The sequence below is a fragment of the Cornus florida genome, unplaced genomic scaffold (genome assembly GCF_030987335.1).
Source record: "Cornus florida cultivar Cherokee Brave unplaced genomic scaffold, ASM3098733v1 CherokeeBrave_3.0.0_Hap2_Chr07, whole genome shotgun sequence".
NCBI classification, from domain to species: domain Eukaryota; kingdom Viridiplantae; phylum Streptophyta; class Magnoliopsida; order Cornales; family Cornaceae; genus Cornus; species Cornus florida.
The window spans coordinates 4440291-4460956 of record NW_026775577.1 but is presented as its reverse complement, the minus strand read 5'-3'; the positions used below and the strand labels follow the sequence as shown (position 1 = coordinate 4460956).

The 20666-nt window shown below is 35.4% G+C and overlaps 4 protein-coding genes and 1 pseudogene across 4 annotated transcripts; 3 read left to right on the top strand and 2 right to left on the bottom strand.

Annotated features, from left to right (window-relative positions):
- Positions 1-2625: 2625 nt before the first annotated feature.
- LOC132267423 (thaumatin-like protein) lies at positions 2626-3843 on the bottom strand. The gene is made up of 2 exons (XM_059768584.1): positions 3780-3843; positions 2626-3466 (listed from the first exon to the last, which is right to left on the bottom strand). Exons 1-2 carry the CDS (start codon positions 3841-3843, stop codon positions 2754-2756), a joined length of 777 nt encoding a protein of 258 aa, XP_059624567.1. The 3' UTR covers positions 2626-2753.
- Positions 3844-6666: 2823 nt separating this feature from the next.
- On the top strand, positions 6667-9025 carry LOC132267421 (glycerol-3-phosphate acyltransferase RAM2). Its single transcript, XM_059768583.1, has 2 exons — positions 6667-7221; positions 8126-9025. The coding sequence occupies exons 1-2, from the start codon at positions 6682-6684 to the stop codon at positions 9023-9025; spliced, it is 1440 nt and encodes a 479-aa protein (XP_059624566.1). The 5' UTR covers positions 6667-6681.
- A 3860-nt stretch (positions 9026-12885) lies between these two features.
- Positions 12886-13461, top strand: LOC132316122 (LEAF RUST 10 DISEASE-RESISTANCE LOCUS RECEPTOR-LIKE PROTEIN KINASE-like 2.5). Its single transcript, XM_059814629.1, has one exon. The coding sequence runs from the start codon at positions 12886-12888 to the stop codon at positions 13435-13437; it is 552 nt and encodes a 183-aa protein (XP_059670612.1). The 3' UTR covers positions 13438-13461.
- Positions 13462-13624: 163 nt separating this feature from the next.
- LOC132316121 (LEAF RUST 10 DISEASE-RESISTANCE LOCUS RECEPTOR-LIKE PROTEIN KINASE-like 1.2) lies at positions 13625-18856 on the top strand (annotated as a pseudogene).
- LOC132316119 (glycerol-3-phosphate acyltransferase RAM2-like) lies at positions 17594-19044 on the bottom strand. The gene is made up of 3 exons (XM_059814628.1): positions 18436-19044; positions 17764-18165; positions 17594-17599 (listed from the first exon to the last, which is right to left on the bottom strand). Exons 1-3 carry the CDS (start codon positions 19042-19044, stop codon positions 17594-17596), a joined length of 1017 nt encoding a protein of 338 aa, XP_059670611.1.
- Positions 19045-20666: the final 1622 nt, after the last annotated feature.

The window sequence follows — 20666 nt, the reverse complement described above, 5'->3', positions numbered from 1 at the left end:
AGACATTCCCCCATCATTTGCCCTTTACGAAACTGAACAACATATATCACAAAAATTCAATATTATAGTTGTGGGTTCAGTTTTTGATCTGATGTCACGCTAAGTATTCGGTTCAGAGATTTTTAGGTGAGTCACTTTGGGTAGGCAAGGTGGCCGACTGCAACGAGGGCATTGTGAGTTCGGTTAGAAGAGAATATTACAAGAAGGCCCTGTCCCACATCGAATCCGAATAAAAAATGACATGAGTATATATGGATTAGATATTAACTTCACCTAACAGCTTAAAACTCTCTGAGATAAACGGTATTATCTATTCTGCCTTCTTTTCTCACGGAGAAAAAGAAAGACGTTTTGCGCATGCATGATTTTTTTTTTTTTTCCAACTACATATAAATTTGTAACAGTGCAAACATTCATTCTTAAAATTACACTAGCTCTCGTCCAAAGGAATTTAATATTTAATTACTTTTTTTTTAAATGACTCATGAACACTAACCATAAATTCCTACCTCATTTGTGTGTGATTCTTTATAGCAATTATCGTCAATCTATTTGTGCAAAAATATATCAAAAAAATTAAAGAAATTCTGCATTTGTAACTTTTTTCTCCCCATGCTGTAAAGTGTGTCATCGGAATATGAGAATGTATGAAACTGAGCTTTTACTATTCTCACAAAATGCAGCAAGATACATCATCAGTACCTCGAAATATTAGATATTGTTTGTAATGGTATACATGACTTGGTTTGATTCGATTTATACGATAAATGCAAACCAGAACAATTTTTTTTAAAACAATATATATATATATATATATATATATATATATATATATATATATTAGAATTGAATCGAATTGATTTAACTGTCTAAACTGAACCTATGACAACAATTTGGATCAGTTCTATTTGACCAGTAAACAGCAATGGCCTGTAATGGCAACAAGAAGTAAAATATTGTTATTCTAATATGTGCATGTCGAAGATATTACTTAATACTCTTATTTTATTAGTATATATATTTCTCGGTATATATATTAAGTATCCTATATAACAATATTAAAGAAATAAATGAATTTAATTAAAAAAAAAAGTTGCAATGGTAAATAAAATATGAACGAAATCACAGGACCACCTATGAGAATACCTACTCCAAAAATAAAATATTATCAATTCTTGTTTTAGCAAATATGTTTACTTTACTTGACTTCAAAGGAACAACTTAATAATAAAAACACTCGTCTCACATTTTGAAGATCATAATTTAAATTTTTAAAAATAATTTATGCATTTTTTTTAATATTATCTGATATTCATAAAATGAAAAAATTACACGTATTTAGTGACGGATGAGAGGTCTCAACATAATAAAATAATAAAATAAATAAAATAAAAAAATCTACTTTCTCCTTGAAGTCGATTTCAGCTTTCCAATTCCCAATCAAATTAAGATACACAAGAAAAGACAAAAGTGTCCACACCCAAAATATATTTATATCTATACTATTATTAAAATACAAAGAGTTTCTATATAATTTTAAATTTTTATCAAATTTTTATTTTTTGTTTTTTTAAAAAAGAGTTTTTAGAAGAAAGTTTCTATAAAACTCTATCACATATTTACATACTTAATTTTTTAAAAGAATTTTTATTTATTTCAGTTTCTATAAAACTCTATCACCATATTTACATATTTATTTAAAAAAAGGATTTTTAGAAGAGAGTTCTTATAAAACTCTATTACATATTTATGTATTTATTTTTTAAAGAGTTTTTATTATTTGTTTTTATAAAGAGTTTTTATTATATTTTTAAAAGAGTTGTATTACGTAATTTGGAGAAACATTTTTTTTTTTTTTTTTTTTTTTTTTTTTTTTTTACGCGAGTGTGTATATATGTTCCGCCAACCAGGATTGATTTTTCAACATCTTTAATTGTTGTAGTACCAAGGAACATTCGTTTTGGTCTTAGATGCGTGATCTTACACTTACTACTACCTAACCACATGGTCCACATATCATAAGCTCAGACCCAACTCTACTTGGGGCAACCAGAAAGTTAAGTAGCCTACTAACCCAATTGATGATCCACTGATCACATATCTTGAGCTCAGACCCAACAATTATTTGGGCCTGAAAAATAGAAAGACCCAACATTTTGGGTCAACCAGACAGTTAAGTAGCCTACTAACCCAATTGATGATCCACTGCAGCCTGCTTTAGATGATGCTAGTTATAAAATCCAATACCACTTTTGTAATTGCTGTCTTATTTTGGATGCAAGCACAACTCTGATTCTCAGAATAATTATTCAGATGTTACAACATGGAAAATAAGCTGGATACTTGGTATTAATGTAATATTGTTAACCTCACACTATGCTCTTACTCAGTTTGATAGAGCGGAGTACAGGCTATTCACATTTCATTTGATGTTCAATGACAAATTGAAAGTTAAGCATTAGTAATTTAAAAAAAAAAAAAAAAAAATTTAGACTATATGAAAGTATTAATGCAAGTTGCGCACCATGTACAAGATTATAACATGAGTGACTCAGTAGATTTGAATTCTCATTAACCTAACCGAAGTATAGTATAGTATATATATATATATATATAAAGCGGCAAGCTTTGAAAGAATCAATTTCAAGAACCATATGATTTTATTATTGAGGAAAAGATGGTACATAATTCTCATTGATGCCCAAAATAGATAACCAGAGGAGAGGCATGATGATTATCATTTTGCTTCAACTCTATATAGATGTATATGCAGTATTGCCCCATTTTGAGGGACAGAAAGTGATCACATATTCATCTGATGCACAGTTCACCAATGGTGGTGGTGTGTCGAAGGCATAACTATAATAAGAGGGACAAGCATTCTTGAACAACTTCGAGTAGATGCTCGGCTTGCACTTGTCTGGACTCCCATATTCATTCCTGCAGCAGAATGTGTCGAGATTGAAAGCCAAGCAAGCGCTTTTGCACGCCACGACGTCCCCTTTGTCATTCAAGACCTGAAGCTCTTGTGGGCACATGCTCTTCAAGTCCTTAGTACACCCTCCAATGTGACATTTTGATGCCACAGGCTTTGTCGAGACGGAAACAGGCAGATTGTAGCCATCAACCAAGCTTACGTCGTAGCAATTCGGCTTGCTCTTGTCTGGCTGCAGTGAGATTTGCACTAGTGTGGCTGGAGGGAGGCCTATGGTGCCATTACACTCGAGTTTTCCATTACAATCGCCTGTTTCACAGGCCGGCTTCCAATTCGACGCGAAGTTGCAGCCTGTTCTAGCCCAAATCCTACCATTCCAGTCGGCTGGAACTTGGATTTTTCGGATTTGGCTGCAGGGAAGGTAGAAGCCGCCATTGGCAATCACAGGATGGCCTTTGCACGGGGCAGTTGCAGGCCATATTGGAAAGGGGCATTTGTTGCTCACATAAAATGTGCATGCTTGTGCTAGTACTGCATTACCAACAGAGCAATTTCAATCAGACTAAAATCATAGTAAATGGACATGTGATGATAAAATTTGTATCATCAGACAATGTTGTATTGACCTAATAGTTTAACCGAGGAGTCTAACTGAGAGTTTCTTAAATAAGATCAAAGTTTTGACCTTATTCAACGCATCTAGTGAATAATTAAGAAACTCTCGGCTAGATTCTTTAATCAGATTATTAAATCTAAGATTCATTATCCAAAACGAAATGGACTCGTATTCATGAAGTTGCATGAGTTAAAAAAGAGAGAATGAAGACCAGGTTTAAAGAGTTACCGGATGATGTAAAATGCCATATAAGGAAGAGAGAAAAGACAGTATATGGCCTAGGTAACTTCATTCTCTTGTTGCAATTTGGTGTAAGGTAGGTCAAGAAAATGTATTTATGGTAGAAAATATGGTCATCTTCTTTGATTGTACTTCAAGTTGTGAGATTGGCAGTCTTTGGGGCTTCCTAATTATCATTGTCCACTCTTGAAAGAAAACCAATATATTATGTTAGGTGGGCACTTGTGAAATTTGACTGTTGTTAGCATAACATGATGTTTAATTGCTTTACATGAGGAATTTCACCAATAAAAAGCCAATTGTATAACTGTGTGTGTGCATGATTTGATCAAATATTAGACCACTGATAATTATTGCTCATCTGTAGCTGATGTGCTTGAAACTCATCACAATTGAATGTCTATATAGTTAGGTATTTACTTGAAGAAATTATATATATAACTATTAATTCAGAATTGGCAGTCACTTTAAGAAATGGTATTGTTTCATGAGAAGCCATGTAAATTGCATGCTTATTGCGTTGGTTGTTGATTTGTAACATTCATAAGTAATTACCCAATTATAAAATGATTGAAACTCATCTTAGGAACAATCACAACTCAGAAGAATCTTGGAATTTCATACGTGGTGTGATATTGTGGTCTGAATTTGGTATCCGGTTACGTTGGAAAAATTTTGATTCGTTTTTTGCTCATGGGTTGTGGATCCTAATTATTCTCTTGTAACCCGATATATAAGGGTGCTTAGAGTTTGGAGTGGAGGAAGAGAGAGACTCTGAAATTCGTATAGAAATAGAGTGAGAGGCTGAAAACTTATAATATCTGATTTTACACATAGAAAAAACTTCCGTCGAATCCCAATCGTGGACTTAGACTGTTACCGAACCACGTATAAATTTTGTGTTTTTTGTGTGGCGTGTTTACTTTTCTGTCATGATTCTTAATTCAACTAGGGTTCGTTGCGTTTGTCATAACACATGGTTTAAAGTTCTTGTAACTCTGCCCTATAGTCATCGAAAGTCGATCAGTTAAGAGATCTAGAGTCTATATAAGTTGATCTAACTCATTAGGTGAAGTAGTCGTCTTCTTCACCAATCGATGTGAAACTCATTCAGAAGAAGCTTTGAGTACCATACACCGCTTGAATATCAAAAGTCGACATAATTCTGATATCAGTTATTGGGTTGGATTAAGTGATCCTTATCTTATATAAATTTTAAATTTCCTTCTTCATCAATCGATGTAAAACTCGTTCAAGTGGCTAACACGCAAACTTTATAAACCATTGTCTTGGAAGGGTTTATTTGGATCATTAAAAGAATCTGATTCCTAGGCATATCATTGTATATATCGCCCAAAATAGGACCCTTCCAAATTAATTTCTATTAGTGTGTTCCTTCACTTGTTTTTGGCGCCGTGTGTACCTGTTCCATCATTCTTCCATTGGATTTATCAACACTAGTAACTATCAATCTCCCCTATCAAAGGAAAGAGAGATTGCAAAAGTATGAAAAAATAAATGGGGCATGATTGAGCATTGTTCAAATAAAGTTGGGAAAAAAGTTCTACTTCGGCGAGTTACACAAAGTACATTTCATTTTGTATTCATATATTGCAAAAATATGTCTCCTACCACATTAGACAATCAGACTGTGCATGTGATTCTCAAGTTGAATCAAATAACTCCAAAATAAGGTTTAGACAAAATTAGGGTAAGGAAAATAAAGATAGAGATTATAGACATCTTCAATCAGACTGTTCGCATTCTCACAACGGGCTGTGAATCCCACAATCCCATTCTTAGACCTCAAGTAATTTTAATATTCTTTTTCTTTTCTTTTTTTCATTTTTAAGAAAAAATAACTAGCCTAATGGATCATAAGTAATGGAGTATGTTGGGCAAAGACCAATAATGCTCTTGAATTAAATGATATGAATGCTCTTTATACTTGATTCTTATAATTTGACTCGTGATCAATAATATCATTATGCGTTAAAATTGGAGTGCATTTATGCAAAAGTAGTGCATTTATCACCTCCCTGTCTATATACATGTAATCAGTAATGGAGTACTTAATTGCTAAAGAAACTATATAGTCCATTAATCAAATCCCAAATGGTGCAATAGTTTTTAGTGAAGGTCAGACGTCTATGACTGCATTTATGTGAATTACGCGTAAGATGATATTATTCTCACTTATATTAATAATTTGGATGAACTAATCCAGACTATCCGACTCTCAATCATTTTTCAAACACTTTTAAATCTATCAAATGTAATGTAAGAGATCAGACATGGATTCAGCCATGAAGGGGCTGCCCCTACTGAATTTTTTTTTTTTCTAAAATTACTTATAGATTTTGTGAAAATCTTAAAAATATCTGCATTTTTTGGTGAAAATTTTAAATATGCCCCACTCAATTTCTAATAATAGTTTACCATACATTATTGTTATTAAAAATTACCCCCTCATAAAATTCTCTGATCCGTCACTGCAAGAGATTATAATTAACATGCTTGTTTAAGCTTTAATTATTTGAGCTCATGAAATAAAACAACACACTAACCTCCTCGGTGATTCCAAAGGAAGATATTCCCCACCACAATTTTGGAAATCTCGGCGCATCCCTTGATATCATAAACTAAACCAAAACATTTGTCCCCATTTTCACATTAACAATGACCTATTTCTATATATATATAAGAAACAACCTTACAACAATTTCCAATTAAATTATAACCATTAGTGTTAATTAACACTACGACCCTCTCCCTATAACCATTTCTCTCTATAGCAATGGCCAAACCTCATGAACATTCTCTCTATAATTTCCCAACAATCGATCAATGTTCCTCCACCGGACGCGAAAAGCAGACCGTGGTCACTGACATGGACGGAACCTTGCTCCGAGGAAGAAGCTCATTTCCTTACTTTGCACTTGTTGCTTTCGAAGTTGGTGGTGTGTTAAGGCTTCTCTTCTTGCTCTTGGCCTCTCCACTAGCTGGACTTCTCTACTACTTCATTTCGGAGTCTGCAGGGATTCGAGTTCTCATCTTTGCAACGTTTGCCGGCATGACGGTGGCAGATATCGAGTCAGTGGCGCGTGCTGTGCTGCCTAAGTTCTACTCCAGTGACTTGCATCCCGAGGCGTGGCGCGTGTTCTCGTCGTGTGGGAGGAGGTGTGTGCTCACCGCGAATCCGAGGGTTATGGTGGAGGCGTTCTTGAAGGACTATTTAGGTGCAGACATGGTTTTAGGTACTGAGATTGGGGTGTATAAAGGTAGAGCTACTGGTCTGGTGTGCGCTCCTGGAATAGTTGTTGGGAAGAACAAGGCTCAGGCTCTCAATAAGGCTTTTAGTGATGCATGTATGCCAGAGATTGGACTTGGTGATAGGAAAACTGATGCCCCCTTCATGAAACTATGCAAGGTTTGTAACCAAAAACACTTTTCAAAACTGTTTTTATATAACCATAGATAGTATTTGGAAATGAATTTTGAAAACATCAATCAAATTAGGGTATATGTGGTTTAGTTGTGTAAGAACTAAGAACTAAAAATCTCAAATTGTATAAAAACCCTATACAAAATTGTCAATCCAATAAGGATGTGTTTGAATTGATTCATTTCTCTAGAACTAAAAATTATATAAAAACTTGTTTAGTTGATAATTTTTTAAAATTATTTTCTTGTTTCAAAGAATTGTCTTGTTATCTAAAAATATATTTATGATTTCTGAGATTTTGATAATCATTTTTAAAAAACCTAACCAAGCGGGCTTTATTATGAATTTTACTATTTAATAATCGAAATTATTAACAGGAGGGCAATACTATTCTAACCAAATAGGTATGCCCAATTCCTTGACCGAATTATCTAATACCATCAAGGGCCACTGTAATGCATCTGAAATGGTTTGGTGTGATCAGATTATAATGTTAGACTTTTCACTTTAGTCCGACTATAACGCTAGCCTATTCACTTTCAAAATCATTTTCCTTACCAAAAAGATGAGCATTCAAGCATTCATAGTTAACCAAAGTTATAGCTTAGTGGTATGAGTTCAAATATGTGAGTTTCTTGCAAGTATATATATATTATGATTCGTCTCGGTTTGTAATCCTTTTTCAAGTGATCGATACCGTTAAACACTCTTATGAATCCGTCGATTCGACCTATTTACTTCAATGTTCGCCCGAATCCATTACACCGCCCTCGTTACTGTAACCGATACCGCGATTACGAACCATAATATATATATGTATATATGTATATATATATATATAGCCTTGACAATTGATATTCTAAACGAGATTCAATGTTTTGTGACACAGGAGGGTTACATGGTTCCAGCCAAGCCAGAAGTGGAGACAGTGAGCCAAGACAGGTTGCCAAAGCCCATAGTCTTCCATGACGGCCGGCTTGTGGCGAAACCAAGTCCTCTCATGGCCCTTCTCACCATCCTCTGGATCCCAGTAGGCTTCCTCTTAGCCTGCCTGCGCATAGCCGCCGGTGCACTCCTCCCAATGCCACTCGTCTACTACGCCTTCTTGGCACTCGGAGTCCGAGTCACCATCAAAGGCACCCCACCTCCCCCGGCAAAGAAATCCACCGGCCAAACCGGAAACCTATTCGTTTGCTCTCACCGGACCCTCCTCGACCCCATCTTCCTCTCCACCGCCCTTGGCCGGCCAATCCCCGCCGTCACATACTCCCTTTCAAGACTCTCAGAGATCATATCACCAATCAAAACAGTGCGGCTCAGTCGCGACCGCATCAGGGACGCAAACATGATCAAGAAGCTCTTAGAAGAAGGCGACCTAGTCATATGCCCTGAAGGGACAACATGCAGAGAACCATTTTTGCTTCGATTTTCGGCCTTGTTTGCCGAGCTAACTGATCAACTAGTGCCAGTGGCTATGATCAATAAGATGAGCATGTTTCATGGGACAACAGCTAGGGGATGGAAAGGGATGGATCCATTTTACTTCTTCATGAACCCTAGTCCTGCATATGAAGTCACATTCTTGAATAAATTGCCAAACGAGTTGACATGTAGTGGAGGAAAATCAAGCCATGATGTTGCAAATTACATACAGAGGATGATCGCCGCGACATTGTCCTACGAGTGCACCGGCTTCACTAGGAAGGATAAGTACCGGGCATTGGCCGGAAATGATGGTACAGTGACGGAAAAGCCTAGACTTGAAGCCAACAAAGTCATGGGCTGCTAGACTTTTTGTTCGTTGTACCAGATCAAAGAACCCTGTTCAAAGGATTAAAGTACAAATAGACTCTGACTCAATCAGACCGGCAAGAATTGGTATTGGCTAAATATTGTGACCTTTTGTTTCAGCTTTCTCTTAGATTATGCACTGTTTCGCTTCTATATATATAGTTATGTGAAGATATGTGGAGACCATGATATAATATTTTGCAAAAATGTAGATTACAGCTTTAATAAATGTATCGAAGTTACATACAATGATACTACTAAATTTTGGCCAGTTTATCAATTGTAATTAGTGGGTAAATTCGATTGTCATGCGTGCCTATTAGTGTAAAGGTGACAAAAATAAGGAGTTCGATCAAGAAATATTCACCATTGCACTAGTACAAAATCACAGAGAGAATTTTTTTTTATTAAAAATAAATAATAGCCTCATTATTCTAAAAAAATATTTGGTTCATATTCAAAAACAATTTATATCTCTGCAAACATTTACCAAGTGATCCTTTTTTCTTCTTTTTTCTCTGGAAGATCAAACAAAGTTGTATTAATTGAAATTTGTATGTAATTACAATAATGGGCCAATATAGGTTTATTAGTAGGAAGGAAATACATTGGGCCAATATTACCATGTAAGAATTAGGCCGGTAACCAGAAAATAAGAAGATAGAAATGATTGAGCCCAGTTAGTGAGAACAAGTTTGGCCAAGGCCCGATAGGCAACTTTAATGGTGTAATTTTCATTTCAATGGATGTTGAGGATTGGCCCAGTCAAATTATACTAGACACACATTTTTTGCATGGAAACACACTTTTTGTTGAGGCTTATTTATACTATTGTAAGGCTATAAATAAGCCTTGTTCATTCGGCCCGTGTTTTTAACATTTTGAATGGACCTCTGAGTTTAGGACAACACAACACCATCACCTGAACAGACCGGAAATCTACTGTCCAGAAGGCTTGGGCGGGACCCAACCTAAACTAGGCCTTATTTTATAGCGTACTTATAGAGACTCACAGCCCAAATATTCATAACATGTTCGAAGGACCCAAAATTTTGTACATAAATTTTGGATCTTACTGGATCACGAGACATATAGAAGAGGTGGGGCCTCACTTCATCTATCAACGTCCCCATCCCGGTACGCAATCCACTCCCATTTTAAGATCTCTCCAAAATCAGAAACAAAATAAATAAGGATACAAAAGAAGGGACTGTTTGGTTGGCTTTTTGTTTATGTATTTTTGTTGTGGGTCAGTTATTAACTTATCATAGAAGCATTTTTGGTAAATAATGTTTTATTGTGTATATTACTAAAATACTTTGTAAATAGTGATTCAAAGTCAAATCATCTAGCATTTTTACGTGTTTTCACACTTTTGACTATATTTAAAATAAAAAAAATTAAAATTTTTTAAATAACCTTTTTAAAGTAGCATTTATTAACTTATCATAGAAGCATTTTTGGTAAATAATGTTTTATTGTGTATATTACTAAAATACTTTGTAAATAGTGATTCAAAGTCAAATCATCTAGCATTTTTACGTGCTTTCACACTTTTGACTATATTTAAAATAAATAAAATTAAAATTTTTTAAATAACCTTTTTAAACTAGTCATTATTTTTTCAAACTAAACTATTTTCATATTTTAAAAATCTTACAACTTGGTTACTATTATTTAAAACATTTTACAACAAAAATATTGTTTTTATTTCGAATTAAAATAAAGATGCAAAAAGTTTCGTTCCAGCTCTAAGGACAAAAATAAACCACAATGTTCCTTTTTTTTTTCTTTTCTTTTTTTAAGTGTGTGTGGCAAAATAAATAAATAAAAGGTGGTTTGTTTAGATCTTTAAAATCAAATTTTAAGGATTTTGAAATAAAAGAAAAAACCAATAACTAAACATATTTCTATTAAACACAAACTCGAAGTGCAATTCTGTCGAAATTCTTAGAGTATCCACTAATCTAATACCAATTACATGCCGTCCTGTTTTGCAATTACTGAAAAAATTATCTGGTATATTTCTTTAGTCAATGCCCAACAGCCCCTTCAAAGGTTGCTGGATACATGACATCTCACCATCTTTTTTTATTTATTTTCAATTAATTAAATTCTGGATCTTACAGCTGGCTCTGTTTTTGAACGTTTGGGGTTCTGTTTATGCATTTGATATTTATTTAATAATTATAGTTAATGCTACATAGTAAAGTATGTTATTTTATTAAACCCAAAAAAAAATAAAATAAAATAAAATAACTATGTGATTTATTAATAAAGTGATATCACAACTAGCGTTTACTTTACATTTTAAATGTCTTGGAACTCTTTAAATTAGTTGGCTAACTCATTCAGGATTCAACTAATTAGGGTTTAGGAGATTTTAGTAATTTTTTCCGATTAATAACTTATGAGAATTATCATGATCAATCCATACTGGTATTTCTCTTCCTTCAAAGTATCATCATGGATGTGTACACGTATCTAACTTAATAAAAAATAAAAATAAAAACTCAATGCCATAAAGAAAAAATACCAAAAATTTTAAGCCACCTTAAAATATGTATGGAAAACTAAGCACGAGGTTGATTCGGATGTGTCTCGAGAATGCACTCCCATCATTATAAGCTCGTGAAAGAAAATATATACGATGTGTCCGATATACAGTACACTGAGTGCACCAAATACCTGCTCCTCGTAGAGATTGAATATCCATTGTAAACGGTCAAACCATCTCTAATGCAAAATCAGTGTAAATTGACCGAATCAGCCGATATGAGACCCTTGAAAAACGATCGTGTATCGATCAATACGACGAACCATGGTTTAAACTAGTTATAAAATTATATTGCATAAGTTCATAATAGTATTGGCAATGCAGTCAAGGTTTACTCTTAATAAGTTATGCGGCTAACGTAGTTGACCGTCACAAACATAAGGTTTAAGTACAAGATTGAAACCCTTTCTAACACCAATTAATTTTAGGAGATAGGGTGACATTTAGTTAATAAACATAAGTCCTAAATTTATTTAGGTTTTTAAATTTTTATTTTTGTAGTTTTTATAAAGAAGATTTCAAGGTTTTCTCCAATATGATATAAATAAATAAATAAGAAGAAGAAGAATAATAATCATCATCATCCTCATAGTATTATACATAAGCAATTATCTAATAATTAGAGAAAAAACTTTGGGCACATAGAAAGTGTCAAACTTTTGAGATTCTAGTAATGGTGTCAAAAAAACAGCTCCAAATTATAGTATTATTTCTAATGACAGCTAACCTAGGAGCTATGTACCATATGTATTACGTACTTTTTATAATCATACCATAAACTATCTCAAGTTCTCAACTGTTGATTTAGCAGAGAGAGAAAGAGAACAAAAATTATATGCCATGTCTAAATAGCATTTTAAATGAGTCAAAGGAACAAAAAATTGAATGTGTCCAACTTTTGAGTTCCAAATAAGATGTCAAGAATGGCAGCTCCAAATTATAATATTTGAAATGATAGCTCATCTATATACATATTGTTTTTTTTAATCATAGTACATATTATTATTTTTTCAATGTAAAATAATTTTTTTATGCATTGTATATAGCTATAGGCATGAAAATAGGTTTTCTTTGAAATCATATGAATTTGTTATTTTAACTTCAAATTCGTGCAAACAAAATTCAAAAAGTGTGGGTTTGTGCAAATGACTCACTCATCAAGACGACAACGTTTTCGACTAAAAATTCTTAATTTCTAATTCAGAACATGATTTATCTATTGATTTCGTTGAAAGATAATTACTAACATTTTTTTTCCTAGAAAATTCAAACAATTGTATAAAAGTTAAAATATGTTTAAAATGGCATATGTCACTAAAGCCACCCTCCAAATTATTAGTATTCAACTTTTAGAATACCAACCACTTCATTTGGTAGTAAATAATCCACCTCTCCATGACTCTCCACCGTCCACTACTCTCTCCTCAACACTCTCTCTCTCCACTTCATTTGTCACCGCCGTCCCCCTCCTCTTCTCCGCCCACCTCACCACCTCCTCCGCCGCCGACGATGTCACTTACCCAAATTGCACCAACACCTTCACTTGCGGTTCCCTCCAAAACATCACCTACCCCTTCACCGGCGGCGACCGCCAGGTCCACTGTGGGCCACCGGATTTCCACCTCAGCTGCCGCGACAGTACCACCGAGTTCACCACCAATTCGGTGACCTATCGTGTTCTCCAAATCAACCAGAGTGAGAAAGCCCTAACCCTAGCCAGGTCGGATCTATGGAACAACACTTTGTCCCCAGAAATTCATCAATTCCACTCTCAATTCTTCGGTTTTCGATACGACTGCGGGGAATGTGGATCTCACTTTGATCTACGGCTGTTCTTCGATTCTGATCGTTAGGCCTCTCAATCTTTTTAGCTGCAATGTGAGTGGTGTCAATGGTAGTGATGCGTTTTACTTGAATGGACCGGTTCCGAATGATCCCGTACTGAAATTTTTTGCGTGCAATGTTAGTGTCACGGTTCCGGTGGTCGGAGACGCCAGCAAGAGGCTCGCCGGCAACCGGACGACACTTGGGGAGGCTTTGATGGAGGGTTTTAATGTCAATTATAACGATCCCTATGATAAACAGTGTTTGGAATGTATTGGGTTTGGTGGGCAATGTGGATTTAGTTCGAATTTGGGCGAACCTGTTTGTATTTGCGGCGGCGATAGAGTTTGTTCCGTACCAAGTCCTGCAACAGGTACTTCAACTTTTTTTTTTTTTTTCTTCCTTTGGCGAAACTGCAAATATATATAGTTCTTAGTTAGGCTTTTGTGATGATTCATTGTCATTAGAGTAGAAAAAAACAATCAAGTTGTTAATGACTGGGCTCACGTGCAAAATTATACAAGATCTTCTTTAAGATCGATCAAGCAATTCCATCATCGAATTGTGTATGATTGTATGTTTGATAGCATCTACTATATCAGGAATCTCAATGAACCCAGTTATTGCAAATGCTTAGGATACCCTTTTGTAGCTTCTAGGGCCTATATCTTAGTTCAAGATCCGTGTTACCAACTGGAATCAAAGAATTAGTGGATCTGTTCCACCCAAAATCGGAATTGGCTAGGGTTATGCACTTAGAGAGCATATTATTGAACAATAGGATACTACTATTCTGTTTTTTCATTTTCAATTTATTGGACAAAGAGGTTCTTATTAATTTATTGTGTTTGTTCCTTACATAGATCTATCTTCATGTTGTATGGTGTTTTACAATGCAACTAGGACAGAACTTATCCAGCCCCCATCGCGAAATACTTGTTTTTTTTTTTTGTTTTTTCATTTTTAACCATCCCAAAATTCATGTTTGAAAAGTCAAAAAAAAAAGTTTGCATATTTTCCAAAAAAATTTCAAGTTTTGAAAGATTTATTGAATTGATGATAGTATGAAATTTTAAACTATAACGGTTAGTTTTGGAATTTCAAAATGGACAATGCATTAGTAAATGCATGTCAGTATGTCCTCTTAAGAAGTTACTAGAATCCCAAAAGGGAGAACGAAAATGGGATTAAGGGAGTTGTAGATGTGGTACAAGACTTTGATTGTACCTAACTACCTTCATCAATGTTGGCTTCATTGTATAGCAATTAGAGCACATGTTGAAACTTCTGATTTTATAATTATTTGATGTATCAAGCACCTTTTTTTTGGGAGGCCAGAGGGCTTGCTGAATGATTGTTCTTTCTTTCAGTCTTGACTGTACTCAGTATAGAAGCATGAAATCCTAGTTATTTCCTAATCCTTGTCAATTTCTTCTGTTGTTGATCCTCTCTGTGGAGCATAGGACTTTAAAAGGAGTTTTACCCCATGACTAACTGCTAGTTAAATGTGACATCCTGTCTTCCCACTGGTCCTTGGTAGTCATTATACTGTTTGATTCCAAAGCATTTCATCTGGTATATGTAGTAAATAAAATAAGAAAAAGATGTAAACAAAATTAAAATGAAAAAGAGGGGTTTTGGTCAATGAAGTTCTAGTGATTTCTTTTTCTTGTGTGTATGAGATGGGTTGTTACGGGTTTTGGTCAATGAATTTCTAGCGATTAATTTTCCGTGTCTGTATGAGATGGGTGGTCCCCAATTTGCTTACAGTGTATATCAGTTCTAATCTGGTTTTATGGTCCATCGCTCTTCTCTTTGTTTTCTTGATCTCATAAAGTACTCTCTTTCCATCTTGGGAAGACATCACCAGCTTCATTTTGCCTTCAGCTCCAAGATGGGGTAATAATCAAACATTGTGCACAACAATGAACAATGGTGATGATTGTAAAGGAAGACAGGAATCTATTGTTAAATGACAAAATTTTTACATTTTTTTTATATCTCATTTTGGCGATATGAAACAACTTTGAACTTACCATGGTTACTCCTTTACCTTGTTGGAGTTAACTGCAATAGTCATACAATAAGTTCAATAATGACCTCTCCGGCATACCTAATTAGATTAAGAAGCAATCTTAAGTTGTTATTCTACAACTAGTAATTTAGGTTAAAGTTTTCTTCTCCAATTGCTTTTGAGATATTGTCACTTACTCCCCTTTTAGTGACAGGCAGTTTGGACACTGACTAATAGATGACAAAATGTGGAGTTGTTGAATATGAACCAATTTGGGCAATGCAATATGAAACGGTGTCCCACATATTGTGATAAGCAGAATGTCATTTACCTGTGTATCACCCTGTTCTATATTTTGATTCAGTCATAAATGTTTCAACTAAAGTTTCTGCATCACATGGTTCTTGCAGGGGGTTCTGGTACTTCGACAAATGTGCCAATGTACAATAGGTATTTTGTCATTCTGTTAGAAACAGTTTCTATTTCCAACATTGTTAGTGTCTCAGAAAAGAAGAATTTTACTCTTTTCTTTCACTTTCGGGTTTTGCCCTAGCAGGTGCTGCCATTTTTGGTATTGGCGTAGGATGGTGTATCTTCTCTTGGAGATAACGAAAGAAAAGAAGACTAGCTGCCCAATCTGACCAAACTAAAAGCAAAGACTCTTTGATTCCTTCTTCAAGCAAAGCCCCTACTACTGTTCCTTCAACCAATTTTTCTCAAAGCATTCCATCTTATCCCTCCCTGTCCTTGAAGTCGTCTGACCTTGAAAAGGGGAGCACCTACTTTGGAGCTCATGTCTTCAGCTTTGCTGAACCCGAAGAAGCTACAGACAATTTTGACCACTCAAGAGAACTTGGAGAAGGTGGCTTCGGCACTGTTTACTATGGTACGATGATAAACCTTTGTATATCTTTGTTAGTTTGCTATGTAACTAGGCATTTGATAATTGTCTCTTTTCTGAACTGTTTGTATGAACTCTGAAATCAGGCAAGCTCCATGATGGCCGTGAAGTTGCAGTGAAGCACATATTCGAGAACAATTTGAAGTGTGTGGAGCAGTTTATGAATGAAGTTGAGATCCTGACTTGTTTTAAGGCACCACAATCTCGTGAAGCTGCATGGATGCACGTCGAAACGAAGCCAAGAACTCCTCATTGTTTATGAATATATATCTAATGGAACAGTGGCTGATCATCTTCATGGAAAACAATCAAATTCCAGTTTGCTTTCCTGGCCTGTTCGGTTGAGGATTGCCGTAGAGACAGCAGAAGCGCTGGCTTACCTCCATGCATCAGATATTATACATCGTGATGTCAAAACCAACAACATTCTGCTAGACAAAGATTTTCATGAACATTCTCTCTATAATTTCCCAACAATGAATCAATGTTCCTCCACCAGACGCGAAAAGCAGACCTTGGTCACTGACATGGACGGAACCTTGCTCCGAGGAAGAAGCTCCTTTCATTACTTTGCACTTGTTGCTTTCGAGGTTGGTGGTGTTCTAAGGCTTCTCTTCTTGCTCTTGGCCTCTCCACTAGCTGGACTTCTCTACTACTTCATTTCGGAGTCTGCAGGGATTCGAGTTCTCATCTTTGCAACGTTTGCCGGCATGAAGGTGGCAGATATCGAGTCAGTGGCGCGTGCTGTGCTGCCTAAGTTCTACTCCAGTGACTTGCATCCCGAGGCGTGGTGCGTGTTCTCGTCGTGTGGGAGGAGTTGTGTGCTCATCGCGAATCCGAGGGTTATGGTGGAGGCATTCTTGAAGGACTATTTAGGTGCAGACATGGTTTTAGGTACTGAGATTGGTGTGTATAAAGGTAGAGCTACTGGTCTGGTGTGCGCTCCTGGAATAGTTGTTGGGAAGAACAAGGCTATGGCTCTCAATAAGGCTTTTAGTGATACATGTATGCCAGAGATTGGACTTGGTGATAGGAAAACTGATGCCCCCTTCATGAAACTATGCAAGGTTTGTTACAAAAAACACTTTTCAAAACTGTTTTTATATAACCATAGATAGTATTTGGAAATGAGTTTTTGAAAACATCAATCAAATTAGGGTATGTGTGGTTTAGTTGTGTAAGAACTAAGAACTAAAAATCTCAAAATTGTATAAAAGCCCTATACAAAATTGTCAATCCAATAAGGATCTGTTTGAATTGATTCATTTCTCTAGAACTAAAAATTATATAAAAACTTATTTAGTTGATAATTTTTGAAAATTATTTTCTTGTTTCAAAGAATTGTCTTATCAGGTCGAAGCGAAGAAAAGACAAAAAAAAAAAATCAAGAAATTTGGATACTGGTTTAGTTCTCAAGAAGCGAAGAAAAGAAAATAATACCTCAAGAAGCCAACCACTGAGAGTGAGAATCTGAACATCCTTTAAAGCTGCTAGTAATGATAAAAGCTCCTCACAATCGAACTCATTGTGGCCTATAACGGCTCTCATATCGAGCATGACATCAACAAGGTTCACGCCATTCTTCAGCTGAATCCGAGGAAGAACTCCTTGATACGAGAAGGATTTGAGATTAGAAGCAGAAAGAGTAATCTCAGCCAAGTCAGGACAGTCCACCACTGTCAAGCTTTTGAGAGAACCACCCGCGTTTATCTCTAGACATCGCAACCCAATGCATTTCTCAAGCTTCAAGCATTCAAGAAACTTGAAATCCGAGAACAAAGCAGGAACTATATCCTCAGCAAGACCAGTAACTGATCGCAGATGGAGAGTCTTGAAACAATTCTTTGAAACAAGAAAATAATTTTCAAAAATTATCAACTAAATAAGTTTTTATATAATTTTTAGTTCTAGAGAAATGAATCAATTCAAACAGATCCTTATTGGATTGACAATTTTGTATAGGGCTTTTATACAATTTTGAGATTTTTCTTAGTTCTTACACAACTAAACCACACATACCCTAATTTGATTGATGTTTTCAAAAACTCATTTCCAAATACTATCTATGGTTATATAAAAACAGTTTTGAAAAGTGTTTTTTTTGTAACAAACCTTGCATAGTTTCATGAAGGGGGCATCAGTTTTCCTATCACCAAGTCCAATCTCTGGCATACATGTATCACTAAAAGCCTTATTGAGAGCCATAGCCTTGTTCTTCCCAACAACTATTCCAGGAGCGCACACCAGACCAGTAGCGCTACCTTTATACACACCAATCTCAGTACCTAAAACCATGTCTGCACCTAAATAGTCCTTCAAGAATGCCTCCGCCATAACCCTCGGATTCGCGGTGAGCACACACCTCCTCCCACACGAAGAGAACACACGCCACGCCTCGGGATGCAAGTCACTGGAGTAGAACTTAGGCGGCACTGCACGCGCCACTGACTCGATATCTGCCACCTTCATGCCGGCAAACGTTGCAAAGATGAGAACTCGAATCCCTGCAGACTCCAAAATGAAGTAGTAGAGAAGTCCAGCTAGTGGAGAGGCCAAGAGCAAGAAGAGAAGCCTTAGAACACCACCAACCTCGAAAGCAACAAGTGCAAAGTAAGGAAAGGAGCTTCTTCCTCGGAGCAAGGTTCCGTCCATGTCAGTGACCAAGGTCTGCTTTTCGCGTCTGGTGGAGGAAAAGCCTAGACTTGAAGCCAACAAAGTCATGGGTTGCTAGACTTTTTGTTTGCTGTACCAAATATCGAACCTTGTTCAAAGGATTGAAGTACAAATAAAATCTGACAAACAGGCAAGAATTGGTATTGGCTAAATATTGTGACCGGCCTTTTGTTTCAGCTTTCTCTTCGATTATGCACTGTTTCGCTTCTATATATACATATAGTTATGTAAAGATATGTGGCCTTAGCCCATGATATAGTATTTGCATAAAGTAGATTACAGCTCTTATAAATGTATCCAAGTTACATACGATGATACTACTAAATTTTGGCCAGTTTCTCAATTGTAACTAGTGGGTAAATTCGATTGTCATGGAGTTCGATCAAGAAATATTCACCATTGCACAAGTACAAAATCACCGAGAGAAATTTTAAAAAATAAACAAATAAATAAAATCTAAAAAGATTTTGGTTCATATTCAAAAACATTTTATATCACCGCAAAGATTTACTGAGTGATCCTTTTTTCTTTTTCTTTTTTCTCCGGAAGATCAAACAAAGTTGTATTAATTGAAATTTGTAGGAAATTACAATAATGGGCCAATATAGGTATATTAGTAGGTAGGCAATACATTGGGCCAATATTAACATGTAAGTATTGGGCCGGTCACCAGAAAATAAGGATATGAAAGTGATAGAGCCCAGTTAGTGAGAACAAGTTTGGCCAAGGCCCGATACGAAACATTAGTGGTGTAATATTCATTTCAATGGATATTAATGTTTGAGGATTGGCACAGTCAAATAATACTCGAAACACACTTTTTGCATGGAGATATGAAGTATTGGACCCACAGTTATAAAACGAAGGAAGACGAGGATGTCTTCTGTAACAGCATCTGGTAAAGTCTTTGGGTATAAATGAATGAATATGCAGCACTATCCAATAATTTAAAATTTTAAGTAAATATATAAGCGCCCACTCGTTACATCTTATATCCTAAATCCAATCCCAATCAAAGTAAATGTGAAGTAATATGATTTTTTTTTTCTTTATCCAGGCAAAAAAGGAGGAAGGAACACCAATTAAACGCTTCACTAACTAGGCCAACAGGTATTCAACACATTTATTTTATGTGTTAAAATTGCATGGAAATATAAAACAAAGGAAGAAACACTTTTAAATGTGCTGAACAATGTACAATTTTAACCATTCTCAAAATAAATATTTATCTTGAAAACTATGACTCATAAATAACAAATTTGAATCATAATATTCAAGATGAATATCTATTTTAGAACATAATACTAATTTTTACTGTCTCAATCCAATGTTAATGGAACAGCCGAGTAAGAGATTTTGGCCCTGCTTAGGTTGGATCTAAGAAAACAGTTTTCTGTTGACAAAAAACAGAAAACTGTATTACAATTGAGAAACTGGCCAAAACTAAAAACTGATAGTTACAAATTTTAGAGAACAATAAAAATGTGTTCTCACAATTCTTGAGTTGCGATTCTCACTTTTTAGGAATCACGGAGAACAACTCATACTTAAAAAAATCACGTTGAGGGGCATCGTTTAAAACATCGTCCTAACCTTATTGATTTTTCCATCTAAGTCGTACACTTCTCCTTCTTTATCTTCTTTTTCTATGCGCAGAAGTGCTCTCTATT

Coding starts and splice junctions, on each gene's coding strand:
- LOC132267423 (XM_059768584.1), bottom strand. CDS start 3,843: ATGAAGTTACCTAGGCCATATACTGTCTTTTCTCTCTTCCTTATATGG. Junction 3,467..3,779: donor ATGGCATTTTACATCATCCG/GTAACTCTTTAA, acceptor TTGGTAATGCAG/TACTAGCACAAGCATGCACA.
- LOC132316119 (XM_059814628.1), bottom strand. CDS start 19,044: ATGACTTTGTTGGCTTCAAGTCTAGGCTTTTCCTCCACCAGACGCGAA. Junction 18,166..18,435: donor CCTTCATGAAACTATGCAAG/GTTTGTTACAAA, acceptor CTTGTTTCAAAG/AATTGTTTCAAGACTCTCCA.
- LOC132267421 (XM_059768583.1), top strand. CDS start 6,682: ATGGACGGAACCTTGCTCCGAGGAAGAAGCTCATTTCCTTACTTTGCA. Junction 7,222..8,125: donor CCTTCATGAAACTATGCAAG/GTTTGTAACCAA, acceptor TTTGTGACACAG/GAGGGTTACATGGTTCCAGC.
- LOC132316122 (XM_059814629.1), top strand. CDS start 12,886: ATGGCATATGTCACTAAAGCCACCCTCCAAATTATTAGTATTCAACTT.